Consider the following 20,197-nt stretch of genomic DNA (forward strand, 5'->3'; position numbering starts at 1 on the left):
TTTTGTTGTTTTTAGTCACAAAATATATTGTGGTTGTTTATCCATGTCAATGTATACAAAACTTTTTAGCAGTTTTTAATGGCTTCATAACATTCCCTTACATAGGTAGAACATAATTTATTTAATTTATCTTATACTGATGTAAGTTTTTTCCAGTTAATATTTAAGACTGATAAAATGAATGACCTGGTCATGTTTGCTTCCTTGCCTGGCTCTTTTCTTAGGATTACTTGGTGGAAATAAAATACAGAGTCACGTGGCATGTATGATTTCAAGTTTCATGTGAATATTTGAATTCATCGCAGAAAGGAGAAACAATTATATTTTCCCTAGATCTATATGACCATGTATAACTCTCATAGGAGTGCACAATTTCCCAAACTCTAGTTAACGTCAAGTATTATTGATCCTTCTAATATCTGCCAATTTGATATATCAAACTCTATTACATTTTAAAATTATTGTACAATTGGCATTTTAATGTATTTTTCGGCCATTTGTCATATTCCTCTAAAAAATGATCTATTCGTTCATTTCGTATAATGCTTATTGGTTCCTTACTATTTTGTAAAAAGCTTGCACTTTTAAACCTATTTACCTTTTTTCATCATGTATAGTGCCAAGGATTTTTCCCGTTTGTCTTTTTTCCCCCTTATCATGATTGTTTTCTTTTGAAGTTTAAATATATAAATTGAGTGCATAAATTTCTGTTGGTTTTCTGTTATAATTATACCAATGAAAAATTACAAAATCTATATTTTCTCTTATTTTTTAACATCTGAAAGAAATCAATTTTGGTTTTCTGAAATGAATGAAGCAAGATGCTTAACAACATTGTCCTCCAAGATTATGTGACACATCAACATTCCTTATATAATTCATCTTTTTCCCATAATTTACAATACGTTGTAATTTTTAAGGTGGAAAATGTATAAACTTTGGATAGTGTTATTAGAAAAAAAATGACAGAAAATTGAAGTCCATTCTACTGATAGGTAGAACAACACATTTCATGGAATAAGAAAACAATCATTCAAGAGACAATCTCTATTGCAAAAATTGTACCATTTGCTCATGGTTATTTCCATGATCTCAAAATATGCCCCCAACATATAAAATATGAATCTTGTACTGAGTCAAAATGGCTTGTGTATATTCCTCATAGACCTATAGGAGATCCAGAAAAACCTACTCTCAGAAAGAGGCTGCTCAAAATGAAAGCAAAGTTACCAAGTCCACAAAAAGACATGGAATACAAAATTGTCACAGTAAAGACAAAATCAGGAAACCTTTGAAAATGACAGAAAGGTAAGCGTGGTAGGCAAGGTTAGAAAGATACGGGAGGCCTACAAAGATAAAATAATTAACAACTGACAGAACAGGGAAGTGTGCAGATTTGAGAAGACTAGATATTATGAGCTTCGTGTTCACCGCTCTTAGTACATACATTTGTATCAAATGCTTAGAGAAGTTCAATTCACCAAGAAAGAGAAAGCATAAATGTTATGGTGTGGAAATCGAGGTGCCATTTTTCCTCACCTATTTAATGAATCGTTACCATGCATGTATTTCATATCATAATTATTGAGAAGTTTCCATTATGTAACCATTTCAACTTCAAATCTTTCAAACCATCAATTTGAAATTGAGGCTTATTTATAGATAAACTTATGGTTGATAAACTCTCATTTATTACTTGGCACTTATAAATTTTATTGCTCTTCTAGACAAAGGGTAAAAAAATCTTAAATCAAATGATTTAGAGAAGAATTAAAAATACTGAACCAACAAAACATCTCATAAGAAGGGATTATAAAACCCAAAACCAATCAGTGAATGAATCAAATATATGTGGTGACCATGAGATCAAAAACACTAACTGTGAACCCAACGTTCTAGCTGTTTTTCTCCCTCTCTCTTAGCTACTCTGGCTTTACCATTCTCTGATAATGCAGTTTCATTCTTTTTAGTCTGTTTTCCAACTCCCCCAAAATATACTGTATCATCTTAACATAAGAGATGTGTAAATAATAGAAATTTTATCAATATTCAGTTTGATTTACAACAAGCTGACACCACCTATGGAGCAGAGAGCACTAACTAATTCCTCCATTCCATCCTCATGGGCACCTGTATGCAAGGGGCAGGAGCCATGAGATAATGAAGCAAATGCCTGACACAGACACCATACAGACATAAAGCATAATAGATTGACTGCTACCCAAAAGTTTCTCTGGGGAAAATAAGCAAAGCAAAGCGAAGGAATATCAATAACAACAAAAAACAACAGCTCCATGAAGTCAATCACAGAGAAATTTTTGACAAGTTGAGTGTGAGTAGAAGACTTTGTAAAGAAAGAAGAAAAGAAATCAAACAAAACAAAGATGTTTTTAGGTTACCAAGGAAACAGTCAGTGGAATAAAAAAGAAAATGGAAGGAGGGAAGTGTCTGCAAGGATTGGGGTATGGGGAGCTCTGCAACACTTAACAAATAGGATTTAACATTTATTAGTCAAATAAATATTTTAGGGGAAGTATGAGAGAAGTACACATACTAATATAATTGAAAAACAGTGATTTACCCTATTAAAGTTGAAGAATATGGTTTTCTTTTTAATAATAGTCGATAACTTGATTTTCAAAAACTCATTTCACTTGGACAGTGTAAAGAAATCTTCAACTATCTCAATCTAATTGCTTACATTTGTTCAAAGAACAAAATCATCGCTAATGAACTGTCCTCAAAAACTGACCACTTACAATAAATTTTATGGCTTACCTAAACCATGGGTAAAATAAAGCATAAATCAAAGGGTTCCTGGCTGAGTTATAATATAACACCAAGGGTAAATCTCATAAAGATAGGAAGGAGTTATGAAGCCAACAAAGGCATCAATAAGTGAGGTAACCATGAAATCATAAATGCTACCACTGTCACCCCCAGAGTTTTAGCTGCTTTCCTCTCTCTCTTGGCCACTCTGGATTTATAACTATCTGATGATGATTCTGTATTGCCACCTGTATTTTCAATCCTTTTAGGCTGTTGTCGAGCCACAAGAAAATATTACTGTAGAGAATGATCATAACAAGGGTAGGTATAAAGAAGGATAGAAAATCTATCAACACCCAGATTTGATTTACAATTGTCTGACAACCTCCTATGCGGTTGAGGGCACTAGCTAATTCTTGTAGCCCATCGTCATAGGCTCCAGTGTAGAACACGGCACCACTGTATGCAATAGGCAGGATCCAGGAGATGCTGATGCAAATTCCTGACACAGACACTGTAAACTTGGTAGGATAGAGCAGAGGGTCAGTAACAGCAATGTACCTGTCGATGGAGATGAAGCACAAGTGGAAGAGAGAAGAGTAATAAAAAGCCACATCACAGCACGAGTGGAAAGTACAGAAGCTCTGCCTGAAGTACGAGCAGCTCTCGACGGACCTGACCATGCTGAAGGGCATCACCCTGAAGCCCAGCAGAAAGTCAGCGCAGGCCAGCGAGGCGATGAGAAAGTTGTTTGGAGAGTGCAGCTGCTTGAAATGCAGGACTGAAATCATCACCAAGAAGTTTCCAAACACTGCCAGCACAGCCCCAAGCCAAACAGTGCATAGAGAACCAGGCAGGGTCCTGGCGAGTACGGGGTTTTCACACAGGATCCAGTCACATTTTCTTTGCACAGCTCCGCAGCTGCAGTGGGAGCGAGTTGCTGCTCATGCCGCTTCTCTTTATATTTGGAGAATTCGGTCCTTCTTGATTATCATGAGAACTATGAGATTCTAACTTCAATATTCCTGAGAGAGAAACATAAATACGCCAGGATGACTGAGGGAATTATCAGCTATTACTACTCATGTTTTCTTCCATTTGCCAGTTTTTATTATAAATCTCAAATGTTTAACAAAATATGATCCAACAAAAATTATAGGTACGAGTTTACTAGAGGTTCATTTCAACTAATGATTCTTTCCCTTCATCTGATACAAATTCCTTTAAGTCAAATATATATATATATATATATTTTTTTTACCTCCAGAATCTCTCTTTGCTGTGGGCACTGATCTAGGAAGGAATTATAAGGCTGAAGGATCACGTCGCCTCTGTTTCTGAGTTGTCTGACTAGGTTCCTGCCTAAAGCATGCAGTCCTTCCTCCTAAATAGACGCCAACAATGGACGAATCCCTAGATAGAGGTTCGGTAGTGCAAGTTGTGAAATTGAAAGATGATTTTTAACAGCCATTACCGAGAAAGTTATTCTACAAAACAGCTCTTTACATTAAAGTAGGTTAGTTGTTACATTTCTTGGACCAAAGATTTTTTTCTTTTTAGAATTGAACAGTTTCCCTGTTCTCAATATTGACAGGCCACCTTTTTGGGTTTTAGTTAGAGATACAGTAGGGTGCAAGCAGTGAGTGTCAGTACTTGGCTTGTTCTCTCCTGTTATGCATCATGTTTTTGCATCTGCAGTGGTAACCAACAAACAGATAAAGGTAACATACCTTGAGGACCACTTGAGATTGATATAGTATATTACACCAAAGCATTAAAAAACAACATGGTATTTAGAAACAGCAGCATTTTTGAGGTGCTGGTAGAAAAGAGGTCGGTTCTCCTCTCAAGACATTTTCACTGATAGAATATTTGCCAGGTGTGTCTCTGAATGTGAGAAAGGGGCAGGAAACCCTCGAACTACACATTGGTTTGTGGTTCCAGGTGATAGAACTTCCCGTTCCCAATGCTAAAAGAAGTCAAACAATGAGAAGGAAGCTGTAAAATGGGAACACATTCCTTGGTCATTTGCCATCCCTGGAATGCTGGAACATTGCAAAGCAAGGAATAGCCTTATTCAGCCTTCCTAAAGAAAGGCTAAGACTCTTACCCCTGCAGAGCTGTGACCTTAGAGATATTTGTGAACTTGCTTTTCAAATTATAAGAGTGCCATGGGTATTATTATTAATCCATTTGGCCATATGATTCTTAATCAAGAAATGAACAATATTTTAGATTTCTGCTAATATTTTTGAGAGCCTAATTTTGTAGTGTCAATGCTCATATAGACAAAGGTCTAGGCCAGCCTTTCTCAAATTCAGCTCTATGAACATTTGAGGTCAGAGAACTTCTTGCTATGAAGATCTGTCCTGTACATTGGCAGGCTTTTAGCAGGATCCCTACTACTAGATGCCAGTAGATGCCAATAAAATCTCCCCAAGTGTGAAAACCAAAAATGTGTCTAGACATCGACAAATGTCTTCTGGGCACAAATGGCTCAATAGCCTGCCCCACTGAAAACTATTATTCTAGGTAATAAAAAAGTATCATATAACAATTTTCATTTTTGGTAAAGAAATAACTTTGTATTTCCCTCCATTATTCTGAGAATTATTCATTAATGAATTTTTCTATTTAATACATATTGATAGAATGCCAGGAGTTGGATGCAAAGTAATGAAACAAAGAGATATGATCTTTAGCTTCATGAAGCTTTCATTTTCGAGATGGAAAAAAAACTTTAAAGAAATACACAGAGAAATGTTTAGATGAATACATATTGGAATGGTATTATAAAGGTGAAAGACAGTGATAGTGAAATAAACAGCCAGACGGGAAAGTGTAGACCAAAATTTTCCAATACAAAGGTTAAGACAAAAATGCTACTTTAATAGTTGTAAATTAATTACATAATATACATCAGGAAAAAATAAATGAGAATGAATAGAGCAGTAGCTAGGATTTTCAGACCTTTGTTTGCAGATGAAAACAATGCGAAGAAATATTATGCCAGCAAGAAAGAGAGACAGAGAATGAAAGACAGAGACGAAAGCCTAGCTTTTTGTGGTCTGGAAGTGGGAGTAGGGTGGGAGGCGTGGAGCTTATTCTGGACAAACCCTAATTCCAATAAATGCATTTATAAAACAAAGAGCTAGATATCTTCCTTTTTTTTTTCTTCCCAGCTCTTAGTTGGTTAAAGTAAATGTCTGGCAATTACGTGTTGGTTTCCCAAATTATTTAACCACCTTGATGTTTCTGAAACCCAAGTTTTCTAAGAATAACAGTCTTCATCATTAATAATTTTAATATCAAAGGTAGTATTTTAGGGAATGTCTCCATAGTGTAGTTGTTACCATGTCTACTTTACGCTCAGAAGGTCCTGGGTTCGCTTCCCAGGTGGAGCCATGGACCATACCCCCAGCTGCACAAGACCCCAGGTGCATGCCAGGAGCCTGGGGGAGCAGACGCCCCACCTTCAGGAATCAGTTCTTAAGAAGAAATGGCAACAACTATAAGCCAGTTGTGAAAGTCGGGGTGGAAATTAAAGAGGGGGAAAAAAATAAAGGAAAATAAAATCTTCTAAGAAAATCAGTCAATCAGTTTAGACAATAAGGCATTGACCGAAATATAGACATAGAAGTTAATGTATTAGAAAAGAGGCCAGAAATACAGACACACATATATGGTTGAATGGTTTTTGACAAAAGAACAAACATTATTTACTAGAGAAAGAACAGTCTTTTCAAGAAATGCTGCTGGAATTACTGAATATCCAAATACTACCTCTACCGATAATAAAAAAAATCTCACTCTCTCCATCACAACATATTAAAAATTAATATGAAAAGAATCATAGACTTATAAGAACTAAAATTATAAAAACTCTAGAAGAAGCACAGAAAAAAATAGTTGTGACACAAAAATTTATGTTGGTCTTCATCAAAATTTAAACTTTCGACTTTTCAAAAAATACTCAATGAAATAAAAAGTCTAATATTCATAACACATATTTCTAAAGAACAGTCAGCTCAATAATAAGAAAACTTTAAAATCCATTAAAAATGGGCGAAATGTTCCCGGACAGTTCACCAAAGTGGATACATTAAAGGACAATGATAACATAAACAGATTCTCAACATCATCATTCCTAAATTCAAAAAGAAATACTACTACACTTTATCTAAGATGGTTAAAATAAAAAGAAAGGACAGTGCCAAGTGTTGAACAGGACTTGAAGCAATTGGAACATTTAAAGATTGCTGGTGGGAGTACAAAATGGTGCAATTACTTTAGAAGACAGTTTGTAGTTTCTTGTAGAGTTAAACATACACTTCCCATGTACTCCTAGGTATTTCCCCTCCCCCCCAAAAAATAAGAAGAAGAATGTACATCTATGCAGAGAATTGTATACAATGCTCATACCAACACTTTTAATGACAGCTCTAAACTGAATACAAGTATAAAAGCCTATCAACAGGTACATGGATAAAATAATTGTGGTATATTAATACGATGGAATACACTTTAGCAATCATAAGGAATGAAATGCTAATATACCTAATAAATGCCACAGACACTGACCTGGGAGGAAGCGCCTCATCACAGAAGATTATGTAGTGTATGATGCTATTTAGATGAGATTTTTAGAGCAGGGGAATTACTCTGCAGTGATAGAATAGGTATCAGAGACTGACCAGGGCAGAAGAAGGGAAATATGGGAAGAGGTACAGTGCAAAAGGGCGCAAATAAAATTGCTGAGGTGTTAGAAGTATTTCATACCTTGATTGTGGAGGTGGTTACGAGTGTGGATGCATTTATCATGTCCGTAACCTGAATAAAAAGAAATCTAATTATGAGCGGTGAATACACCATGCAATATATATATATATATATATAGATAGATAGATAGATAGATAGATAGATAGATAGATAGATAGATATAGATAGATAGATAGATATAGATATCTATATCTATCTATCTATCTATATCTATCTATCTATCTATATCTATCTATATATAAAATGACCGGTGAATACACCATGCAATATATATATACATTATTCGTAAATTGTACACCTGAAACTGACTGGATTTCGTTAAGCAAGGTCACCATGAATAAATAGATTAATAAATAGATAAATAAGCGAATAAATAAATAAATAAATAAATAAAAAAGATCATCCTGATTTTTAGCTAAAAAAGCATGAATTTTCAAATATAAATTATACATTATATAAAAAAGATGATTATAAAAATGACCAGAAATCATTTATCAGAAAAATATTTTCTGTAAAATATTTTTAGTAAAAATAAGTAAAAATAAACAATATGGCTTTCAAATTTTAGACATAGATTTTAAAGTAAAGGACTATTTCTATATCCATTTCTATTTCACAAAAAGGTCAAATGTCATCAAGATATTAGAAGGGCATAAAATTCTTTTTAGCAAAAAATAATTATTATTTAAAGTTTCTTTCCTTCTACACATTGCACTATGGGGATTTAAGCTTAAGGGCTTTGGGTATTTGAAATTATTTAGCTACTTTCCTGAGGGGACAGAGTGTTTGGGGTGTTATTCTAGCTCTAACAAATTAGGAATAGAGAGCTAATAAAATATGGCATTCTTACATGCATCATATAACCACTCTTGGAAGACTAATACTTCTCAGATACATACCAGCTAAGGCAAAGAAAGATTTTGTTTTTTAAGTTTAAACAATCAGAATTTGGGATAATGATAAAAACTAACTACTTATTCAATTGGAGTAGATTTTATGTGATAAAAGTATGAATCAATTTCTAAACATGAAAATAAGGATTTGTACTTACAAAGAAATAGGAACAGAAAGTACTGGCAATTACTGACATATTGTAAATACCCCTTTTTAAAAGATATTTTTAAATACCTTTTTAAAAGGTATTTAAAGAAATAGCTTTCCCAGATGTCAAAACAGAGAATCATGGGCAGTGATTTGCCCCCTCCTGCAGCTGCGCAGCTCTGCTTCGAGAACCTGAATGGATCCTGTGTCAAAATTCCCTACTCGCCTGGACCCCGCCTGATTCTGTACACAGTGTTCGGCTTTGGATCTTGGCTGACTGTGTTTGGAAACCTCTTGGTGATGATTTCGATTCTTCATTTCAAGCAGCTGCACTCTCCAACCAACCTTTTGATGGCCTCCCTGGCCTGCGCTGACTTCTTGGTGGGAGTGACTGTGATGCCCTTCAGTGCAGTGAGGTCCCTGGAAGGCTGCTGGTACTTTGGGGAGAGTTACTGTAAATTTCACACTTGTTTCGATGGGTCCTTCTGCTATGCTTCCATCTTCCACTTATGTTTCATTTCTCTGGATAGATATATTGCAATCAGCGACCCTCTGCTCTATCCAACAAGAATCTCCATATCAGTTTCTGTCATGTGTATTGCCTTCTCCTGGCTCTTTTCCATTATTTATTCTTTTACTCTTATTAGCACTGGTGCAAATGAGGTTGGGCTGGAGGAACTAGTCAGTGCTCTCACCTGTGTGGGAGGCTGTCAAGGTGCAGTGAATCAAAGTTGGGTATTGGTAAATTTTCTATTATTTTTCATACCCACGCTTGTGATGATCATTGTTTACTCCAAGATTTTCCTCATTGCTAAACAACAGGCTAGGAAAATGGAAAGTATGAGCAATAAAACTGTGGGATCATCGGATAGCTACAAAGACAGAGTGGCCAGGAGGGAGAGAAAAGCAGCGAGAACACTGGGCATCGCAGTGATAGCATTTCTGGTTTCATGGTTGCCATACTTCATTGATTCAATAATTGATGCCTTCCTAGGTTTCATCACACCCACATATATTTTTGAAATATTACTTTGGATTGCTTACTATAACTCTGCAATGAACCCCCTGATTTATGCTTTATTTTATCCTTGGTTTCGAAAAGCCATGAAGCAAATCGTCACTGGTCAAGTCTTAAGAGAAAATTCCTCAACAATGAATTTATTTTCTGTATAGGTTCTGGTTTTAGACTGGGAGAAGATTTAAAATAGATTCTCAATGGACTCACAATGGGGAAAACATTGATCATAAATATGCAAGATCTTCTTAGGTAAAATAATTGAATTATGCTTCAATTTTGACCCAAACACTTAAAATCAGGTACAATGTTCTTTGGTAAATATAACATTAAAATCAGATTGTAATGGAAATAACGCAGCCTTGGAGCCTTAAACGCCTGGATTGCAATACCATCTCTGACATTTAACACTGTGATCTTAGGTTGCTTCATCCTCTGGTCCTTATTATATTACTCTGGTTAATAACTCCTCTCTTGCAGTAATCTTGAGAAATGTAAAAGAATATATAAAGGATCTGATATATACTCATCACCTAAATCCTGCCTTTTAATACTTTATAACAGTTCAACCCCTGTCTATATCTTCTCTCAGCTGCTTTGTAATATTCTTCTGTTAAAATATAAATGCAACTAAAATATATATTTAGAGAGGTGGTGGCCCTTTGCTCATAGAGGATGAAGGAGTGAGAATGTATTGTCTGGTGTTCTAATTTGCAGATCTAAATCTGTAATTTCAGAGTCAGGTAAAATCAGTCAAGGGTTAGAGCTATTAAGTGTAATATCGATTTAGTTATTTGGGAATAACTATAATATCAATTTATAATGGGAAAGGTAACCAGCATGCATTCAGTGAGCTTCTTACTGTTAAGTCTAAAATTACATTAGAGTTCAGATGTTGTACCAATTAAAATTCATTTAAGCTAGGGTATTGAGATTGTTATTTTTATTTTGTTATGTTACTTTATTTTGAAATTAATTTATTCTTTATTCACTTAAATTGCACTTCATTCAAAATTATGGACAGGAACTTCAAGGATAAACAAAAAGCATAGCTTAAAAATGTATTCAAAACAGGAAAGAAAACTAAAATGGAGGAAATAAAATGAAGCCAAGACATAGACTAGAAAATGTAGTAGGACCCACAAACTTGGTTCCAAAGCACAAAGAGAAACAACAGTTATGTAATCCATAGTGGATAAACCAAGTCAGTTATTTCAGAGAATTGTTCTTGGTAGTCAAACTGTAGGTGCTGTATGCCCCATGAACAATAAATGACTTGACTCTATTCTCTAACCTTTTTACAGAAGACATCAAGATTTTAAAAGTCCGGTTATCATATTTTGGGCAAGAGTAAATATATATCAAACATTTCTTGCTTGTTTCTTTAATTTCTAACTGATATAAATCAACATTATCTATTAGCACATAATTTCTATCACACAAATGCTTCGAATTGGTAAACCTTTTCTAAGAGTGTATTCTTTCTGATTATATCATTCCTTTGAGAAATTCTTGTCTTTACTTGATTTTACAGATGATTAAGCCCCTGGCTGGGGAGGGAGTGGGGGGAGGCAGAGAGTAAGTGTCACAACCACGAAAGATTCCTTCCTTCACAAAAGAGATTTGTCCTCTGGAAAGAGCCCCATCTCTAACTGCAGGACATTGGTAGCTGAATTCAAGAGACAAAAAAATTTCCCAAATCAAAAATGTTATGTTTTTTTTTACATTCTCCTTGCCACTTGGTCATTGGACTGTGATGAAGAACTCACAAAATATTAAAACTGAAAGGTACCTTTTAAATAATCTATTCTCAGCCATGCTTTTTTAGGTGCAAGCTATGGCTTAAGTACCCTGAGCAAAGTCAGACAACCAGAGTCTCATGAATTCATGTACAGGGATAGCTACACTCCAGTGGTGTCCATCTGTCCACAGGGCCTAGATTGGTCCATCCTCATCTCTTCCAATATCTGTTCACAACGCAATCTCTCCTTTCTGAGGATTTTGCCTCAACTATTCTCCATTAGATCTGGCCTATCTGGTCCTATAGATTTATGGTCATCTATTTTGTATATACAAATCTCTCAGATAGCTTTCAGGGGTTTTATAGGATTTCAATTATAGTGACAATTTTAACTAGAATTACAATTCTGGTTTAAAAAAAAAATCCCTCAGAATTTTAAAAGCATTTCTCCAATGGCTTTTAAGACCTAGTACTGATAAGAAGTGTGAGGCTAGCATGATGTTCATTCCTTTGTCTTAAATTAACTTCCTCTCTCTGGCCCCTGTCCTAAAGCTTTTTAAGATTTTCTCTTTATACTTGTCTGAATGTGTTCCCTGTATGTTTTTTATTTTACCTTTTTGCACTTGGTGGATACTTTTAATTGGAAGCCTTAGACCTTTCCTTAAGCCAGAAGGAACTTTCTGAACAATTGCTTTTGTTTTCTTCCTTTTACTCTTTGATTGCTCTTTCTGGGATTTAGAATTTCTCTCAAGCTCTATTCATGAGAATAGCTCTTACTGTTCTAGTAACCTCCACTGAGTGTATTTTGCGTTCTATTTTACTCCACTCTGTTTTTTTTAGTCAATTTAATCCCATGTCACTTTTTTTTTTTCAGATATGCTTTTGAAGTCATTTCAATGGGACTTCAGATAAGATAAATAAAACTATGTGCTCAGTTATGTTAACTGGGCTGATCTTCAGACATAGATACCAATTCAACCATTCCTACTGGGAAAGTGTTGAAATGATTAAATACTAGTTGGGAAATATCTATTACCCTGAACTCTCTGCAACACCTTGTGTCCTTACCTTTTGCTTCTCTTCTCCAAACTCCAAAGATTCCACATGATCAATTCAACTGAAACATGAATGCAAGACGAAGGAGGTAACCTGCAGGGCCTGCTCTATCTCTCAAAAAAGTGTCCATCCTGATTGGTCGTTGCCCACATTTTGCCACAATTGTTTTTGTTTTTTGTTTTTTTTTAATGCTTTGAAATATCAACCCTTAAAATAACTCGGAAATTAAGTGTTCATTTTTTGATGAGAAATTATCAACAAATTTATTTTTGGTCATGAAAGCTTAAATAGGAGAAACTTAAGAATGTATTCAAAACTACTAAATTATTATTTATTGTTTATTTTCTAATACACACAGGAAGCCAGTCAGGCTTGGCCTTTCTGGCTGGCCTTCCATTTTAGAGTACACAAAATGTCTGTGACACATCGCATAGGATTTGAGGAAGATGTTGAAAATGTCAGTACAGGGCTGATCACAAGATTAGGAACCTGGGCATGAAAGTGCCTCCTGCAGTGATGCCTGAAGAACCCATATAAGTGCTGCATGACAGGGTCATTATAGGAAGGCTCATTACACAGATGATGTAGGCATGACAGCCAAGTGAAGGTTGCAAGGAGATCAGATTTGGTATCAAATGATTATACTTCTTTTCTTCTACTCTCTCCTTCTCCCAATGGAATAGAGCAGAAAGCAGAGTGAGAGAAGGAATGAAATACCAAAACATGCTATTTCCCTAAAACCAGGCTTTTTAAGCTTAGTCCACGCTACCCCTGGGTACAATTAGATGTAGACTGTAGTTCTCAAATGGAGAACTAAACAGACCATAGTGAAAATCTTTAACACTCAGAGTGACTAGACAGCTCTGAGGTTTGCCTGAGATCTCATGAAGGGATGACAAAGGAAGATTTGCTCATGTGGAGACAGATTTGGGAAAGATTTATTTTATGTTGTTTCTCACCCCAATAAAAATATTCCATAAATAGTTAACATACATTTCTAAGAAATATTTGTTAAACACAATCGAATTATGTGAGAACTAAAGCAAGAACCGGCTCAGTTATGCAATCACTTGAAAATTTACTTTGACTGTTAGTTAAATATATTGACTGTGTATTATCATTACTATCCGCTGTGCATTTACAGTTTAACACTTTGACTCTGCTTTGTGTTCAGGTGCCTCTTGCCTCTCATGTTAAGAGACAAGAGTACAAAACTCTTCTCTCCCCTTGCTCTCATTAACAAACGTCTGAGTTCATCCACTGGAAGGACCATAGAAATCATTAAGGCATCTTTCTGCAATGTCCGTCAGTCTGTCCTAACGAGCCCTATCTCACACTCCCATACACTTCAGAGATGATTTACTTAAAAGGCTGACACTCTTTTTCACTTTTAAAGAGATAACATAAAGAGTAGAAATAAATACAAACGGAAGGTGAAAGAATGACTTGATACCTCCCATAGCTCCTGATATAGCAAATAATTAATAGTAGAGAAGAAAAGTTGGAGGATCTTAAAGATCTGCAGCAAATATTTATATTAAAAATAGTTAATGTTAAGATGTAATTCCTAAGATACTTCAATCACTTTCAGATGTAGTCCCTAAAATATGCCAATGAAGCTATAGGTTTGCTTCAGTAGATAAGAAAAAATATCTCAGATATATACACTCAAAGATATTCTGTAAAAATAAAATGAGACACACGGACAGACCTAACTTCAATGCTCAGATGAAAATAGATATGTGTATTGGTAATAGCAATTTCAATGTATTTATATCATCACGAATATTAAAACGATAGAAATAAACTACAAAGTAAATTCTCTCATACATATACACTGTCCATTACACATAAAGTTATATTTTTAAAGGCATATTGAAGTATATATATAGGGGTCATAATTACATATACTATTTTACAATCTGGGCTAGAGATTTTTGGTTTTGTTGTTTTTAGTCACAAAATATATTGTGGTTGTTTTTCCATATCAATGTACACAAACTTTTTGGCAGTTTTTAATGGCTTCATAACATTCCCTTACATCGGCAGAACGTAATTTCTTTAATTTATGCTATATTGATGTAGGTTTTTTCCAGTTAATAATTAAGGCTTATACAATGAATGTTTTGGTCATGTTTGCTTCCTTGCCTGGCTCTTTTCTTAGGATTACTTGATGGAAATAGAAGTATAAAGTCACGTGACATGTATGATTTAATTTTTTATACAAATATTTTAATCCATCCAGGAAAGGAGAAAGTAAAATATATTTTCCCTAGATCTATATGAGCATGTTCAACTCTCAGGGCAGTGCTCAGTTTCCCAGACACTAGTTAACATCGAGTATTGTTGATCTTCCTAATATCTGCCAATTTGACATATCAAACTCTATTACATTTTAAAATTATTGTACAAATGGTATTTTAATGTATTTTTTTGGTCATTTGCAATTTTCCTCTGAAAAATGGCCTATTCGTTCATTTCAAGTAATGTTCATTGCTTTCTTACTATTTTGTAAAAAGCTTACACTTTTAAATCTATTAACTCTTTTTCATCATGTATGCTACCAATGTCTAGGAAGCCAGCCAACCAAGTCAAACCAGGTTCCTGAATGGGGGAGCGGGGACTGAGAAAAAAGAGAAGACAAATAGGGTGCAGGAGGGAGAACAGATCTCACAACTGTCTCTCCGAGTTTATTTCTTAGGCTCCTTTTTATACATATTCTGTTCCTTTGTGTGTCCCAAGATAACATAGTTAAAGTAACATTTTGAAGATCAAGGTACAATGGAAACTTCCTTCATACTTCTTGTTTCTAATCTTAATCTTCCTCCTGGAATTCCTCAGAACCAGCTTTTTCCCTTTTACATGCAAGCAGGCCTCCTGAGATAATCCATGCACTCCTTTGAATTTGGGAGCTTCACTTAACCCTTTAGCTCCCTACACCAATGATTTTTCCCAAGTTTGTCTTTGTTTTCCCCTTAACATGACCGTTTTCTTTTGAAGTTTAAATATTTAAATTGAGTGCATAATTTTCTTTGAGTTTTCTATTATAATTATAGCAATGAAAAATTACAAAAGCTATATTTTCTCTAATTTTCTAACATCTGAAAGAAATTCGTTCTGGTTTTCTGAAATGAATGAAGCAAGATGCTTAATGACATAATGTCCCAAGATTATATGACACATCAACATTTCTTGAAAAATCCATCTTTTTCCCATAACTTACAATACATTGTAACTTTTATTGTGGACAATGTATAAACTTTGGATAGTGTTACTAGAAACAAAAAAGACAGAAAATTGAAATCCATCATGCTCATAAGTAGAACAACACACCTCATGGAATAAGAAAACAATCATTCAAGGGACAATCTCTATTACAAAAATTGTACCATTTGCTGATGGTTCTTTCCATGATCACAAAATACGCCTCATGAAGCTTTCAATTTTGAGGTGGAAAAAAAACTTTAAAGAAGTACTCAGAGAAATGGTTATATGAATACATATTGGAATAGTATTATAAAGATGAAAGACAGTAGTTCGTGATAGTGAAATAAGCAGCCAGACGGGAAAGTGTAGCCCAAAATTTTCCAATAAAAAGGTTAGACAAAAATGCTACTTTAATAGTTGTAAATTAATGACATAATATACATCAGAAAAAAATAAATGAGAATGAATAGAGCAGTAGCTACGATTTTTAGATCATTGTCAGCAGATGAAAACGATGCGAAGAAATATTATGCTAGCAAGAAAGAGAGACAGAGAAAGAAAGACAGAGATGAAAGCCTAGCTTCTTGTGGTCTGGAAGTGGGAGTAGGGTGGGAGGTGTGGAGCTTATTCCAAGAAGAATCTGGACAAACCTTAATCCCAATAAATGCATTTATAAAACAAAGAGCTAGATATCTTCCTTTTTTTTTTCTTCCCAGCTCTCAGTTGGTTAAAGTAAATGTCTGGCAATTGCCTGTTGGTTTCCCAAATTATTTAACCACCTTGATGTTTCTGAAACCCAAGTTTTCTAAGAATTACAGTCTTCATCATTAATAATTTTAATATCAAAGGTGGTATTTTAGAGGGTGTCTCCATAGTGTAGTTGTTACCATGTCTGCTTTACGCTCAGAAGGTCCTGGGTTTGCATCCCAGGTGGAGCCATGGACCATACCCCCAGCTGCGTGAGACGCCAGGTGCATGCCAGGAGCCTGTCAGAGCAGACACCCATCTTCAGAGATTCAGTTCTTAAGAGGAAATGGCAACAACCAAAGGTCAGTTGTGAAAGTCAGGGTTGAAATTAAAGAGGGGGGAAAAATAAAAGCAAATAAAATCTTCTAAGAAAATCAAACAATCAGTTTAGACAATAATGCATTGACCGAAATATAGATAGAGAAGTTAATGATTAGAATAGAGTCCAGAAATAGAGACACACATATATGGTTGAATGGTTTTTGACAAAAGAACAAACATCATTTACTAGAGAAAGAACAGTCTTTTCAAAAAATGCTGCTGGAATTACTGAATATCCAAGTAACTTCTACCAATAATAAAAAATCTCACTCTCTCCATTGCAACATATTAAAAATTAATATGAAAAGAATCCTAGACCTACAAGAACTAAAATTATAAAAACTCTAGAAGAAGCAGGAAAAAAATAGTTGTGACACAAGAAATTTATAAGTTGGTCTTCATCAGAATTTAAACTTTCGACTTTTCAAAAAATACTCAATGAAATAAAGAGTCCAATATTCATAACACATATTTCTAAAGAACAGTCAACTCGATAATAAGAAAACTTTAAAATTCATTAAAAATGGGCAAAATGTTCATGGGCAGTTCACCAAAGTGGATACATTAAAGACCAGAGATAACATAAACAGACTCTCAACATCATTATTCCTAAATTAAAAACAAAATCCTACTACACATTATCTAAGATGGTTAAAATAAAAAGAAAAGACAGTGCCAAGTGTTGAACAGGACTTGAAGCAATTGGAACATATATAGATTGCTGGTGGGAGTACAAAATGGTGCAATTACTTTAGAAGACAGTTTGTAGTTTCTTGTATAGTTAACCATACACTTCCCATATGATCCAGCAATTCTATTCCTAGGTATTTCCAAAAATAATAATAATAAGAAGAAGAACATATGTCTATGTAAAGAATTGTATACAATGCTCATACCAACACTTTTAATAATAGCCCTAAACTGAACATAAGTCCAAAATCCTATTAACAGGTATATGGATAAAATAATTGTGGTATATTAATATGATGGAATACACTTTAGCAATTGTAAGGAATGAACTACTAATATACCTAATAAATGCCACGAACACTGACCTGGGAGGAAGCGCCTCATCACAGAAGATTATGTAGTGTATGATGCTATTTAGATGAGATTTTTAGACCAGGGAAATTACTCTGCAGTGATAGAATGGGTATCAGAGATCGCCCAGGATAGAAGAAGGGAAATATGGGAAGAGGTACAGTGCAAAAGGGCGCAAATAAAATTGCTGAGGTGTTAGAAGTATTCCATACCTTGATTGTGGACGTGTGTGGATGCATTTATCATGTCTGTAACCTGAATAAAAAGAAATCTAACTATGAGCAGTGAATACACAATGCAATATATATATATATGCATTATTCCTAAATTGTACACCTGAAACTGACTGGATTTCGTTAAGCAACGTCACTATGAATGAATAGATAAATAAAGGAATGAATAAATTAAAAAATATATAAAAAGATCATCCTCATATTTACCTAAAAAAAGTGTGAAATTTTCAAATATAAATTATACATTATATAAAAAAGCTGATTGTAAAAATGACCAGAAATCATTTATCAGAAACATCTTTTCAGTAAAATCTTTTTAGTAAAAAGAAGTAAAAATAAAAAATATGGCTTTCGAATTTTAGAAATATATTTTAAAGTGAAGGACTATTTCTATTTCCATTTCAATTTCACAAAAAGGTGAAATGTCATCAAGATATTAGAAGGGCATATAATGCTTTTTAGCAAAAACATTATTGTTATTTAAAGTTTCTTTCCTTCTGCACATTGCACTATGGGGATTTAAGCTTAAGGGCTTTGGGTATTTGAAATTATTAAGCTACTTTCCTGAGGGGACAGAGTGTTTGGGGTGTAATTCTAGCTCTAATAAATTAGGAAAAGAAAGCTAATAAAATATGGCATTCTTACATGCATCATATAACCACTCTTGGAAGACTACTACTTCTCAGATAGGTACCAGCTAATGCAAAGAAAGATTTTTTTTTAAGTTTAAACAAACAGAATTTAGATAATGATAAGAACTAACTACTTATTCAGTTGGAATAGATTTTATGAGATAAAGGTATGAATCAGTTTCTAAACATGAAAATAAGGATTTGTACTTACAAAGCAATAGGGTCAGAATGTAATGGCAATTACAGAAATATTGTAAATACCTCGTTTTTAAGGATATTTTTAAATACCTTTTTATAAGGTATTTAAAGATAATAGCTTTCCCAGGTGTCAAAACGGAGAACATGGGCAGTGATTTGCCCCCTCCTGCAGCTGCGCAGCTCTGCTTCGAGAACCTGAATGGATCCTGTGTCAAAATTTCCTACTCGCTTGGACCCCGCCTGATTCTGTACACAGTGTTCGGCTTTGGATCTTGGCTGGCTGTATAGGGAAACTTCTTGGTGATGATTTCAATTCTTCATTTCAAGCAGCTGCACTCTCCACCCAACCTTTTGATGGCCTCCCTGGCCTGCGCTGACTTCTTGGTGGGAGTGACTGTGATGCCCTTCAGTACAGTGAGGTCCGTGGAAGGCTGCTGGTACTTTGGGGAGAGTTACTGTAAATTTCACACTTGTTTCGATGGGTCCTTCTGCTATGCTTCCATCTTCCACTTATGTTTCATTTCTCTGGATAGATATATTGCAATCAGCGACCCTCTGCTCTATCCAACAAGAATCACCATATCTGTTTCTGTCATGTGTATTGCCTTCTCCTGGCTCTTTTCCATTATTTATTCTTTTACTCTTATTAGCACTGGTGCAAATGAGGTTGGGCTGGAGGAACTAGTCAGTGCTCTCACCTGTGTGGGAGGCTGTCAAGGTGCAGTGAATCAAAGTTGGGTATTGGTAAATTTTCTATTATTTTTCATACCCACGCTTGTGATGATCATTGTTTACTCCAAGATTTTCCTCATTGCTAAACAACAGGCTAGGAAAATGGAAAGTATGAGCAATAAAACTGTGGGATCATCAGATAGCTACAAAGACAGAGTGGCCAGGAGGGAGAGAAAAGCAGCAAGAACACTGGGCATCGCAGTGATCGCGTTTCTGGTTTCATGGTTGCCATACTTCATTGATTCAATAATTGATGCCTTCCTAGGTTTCATCACACCCACATATATTTTAGAAATATTAGCTTGGATTGCCTACTATAACTCAGCAATGAACTCCTTGATTTATGCTTTATTTTATCCTTGGTTTCGAAAAGCCATGAAACTAATCATCACTGGTCAAGTCTTAAGAGAAAATTCCTCAACAATAAATTTATTTTCTCAGTAGGTTCTGACTGGGAGAAGATTGAAAATAGATTCTCAATGGACTCACAATGGGGAAAACATTGATCATAAATATGCAAGATCTTCTTAGGTAAAATAATTGAAATATGCTTCAATTTTGACCCAAACACTTAAAATCAGGTACAATGTTTTTTGGTAAATATAACATTAAAATCTCATTGTAATGGAAATAACGCAGCCTTGGAGCCAGAAATGCCTGGATTGTAATACCAACTCTGACATTT

At 34.8% G+C, this 20,197-nt stretch overlaps 1 protein-coding gene and 2 pseudogenes across 1 annotated transcript; 2 read left to right on the top strand and 1 right to left on the bottom strand.

Moving 5' to 3' along the window:
* Positions 1–2,726: 2,726 nt before the first annotated feature.
* On the bottom strand, positions 2,727–7,590 carry LOC120614149 (trace amine-associated receptor 6-like; annotated as a pseudogene).
* Positions 7,591–8,730: 1,140 nt separating this feature from the next.
* On the top strand, positions 8,731–9,762 carry LOC120614146 (trace amine-associated receptor 7a-like). Its single transcript, XM_039876931.1, has one exon. The coding sequence runs from the start codon at positions 8,731–8,733 to the stop codon at positions 9,760–9,762; it is 1,032 nt and encodes a 343-aa protein (XP_039732865.1).
* Positions 9,763–18,924: 9,162 nt separating this feature from the next.
* Positions 18,925–19,956, top strand: LOC120614147 (trace amine-associated receptor 7a-like; annotated as a pseudogene).
* The last annotated feature ends 241 nt before the right edge of the window (positions 19,957–20,197 follow it).

This window comes from Pteropus medius, unplaced genomic scaffold (genome assembly GCF_902729225.1).
Source record: "Pteropus medius unplaced genomic scaffold, Ma_sr-lr_union100, whole genome shotgun sequence".
Taxonomy (NCBI): domain Eukaryota; kingdom Metazoa; phylum Chordata; class Mammalia; order Chiroptera; family Pteropodidae; genus Pteropus; species Pteropus medius.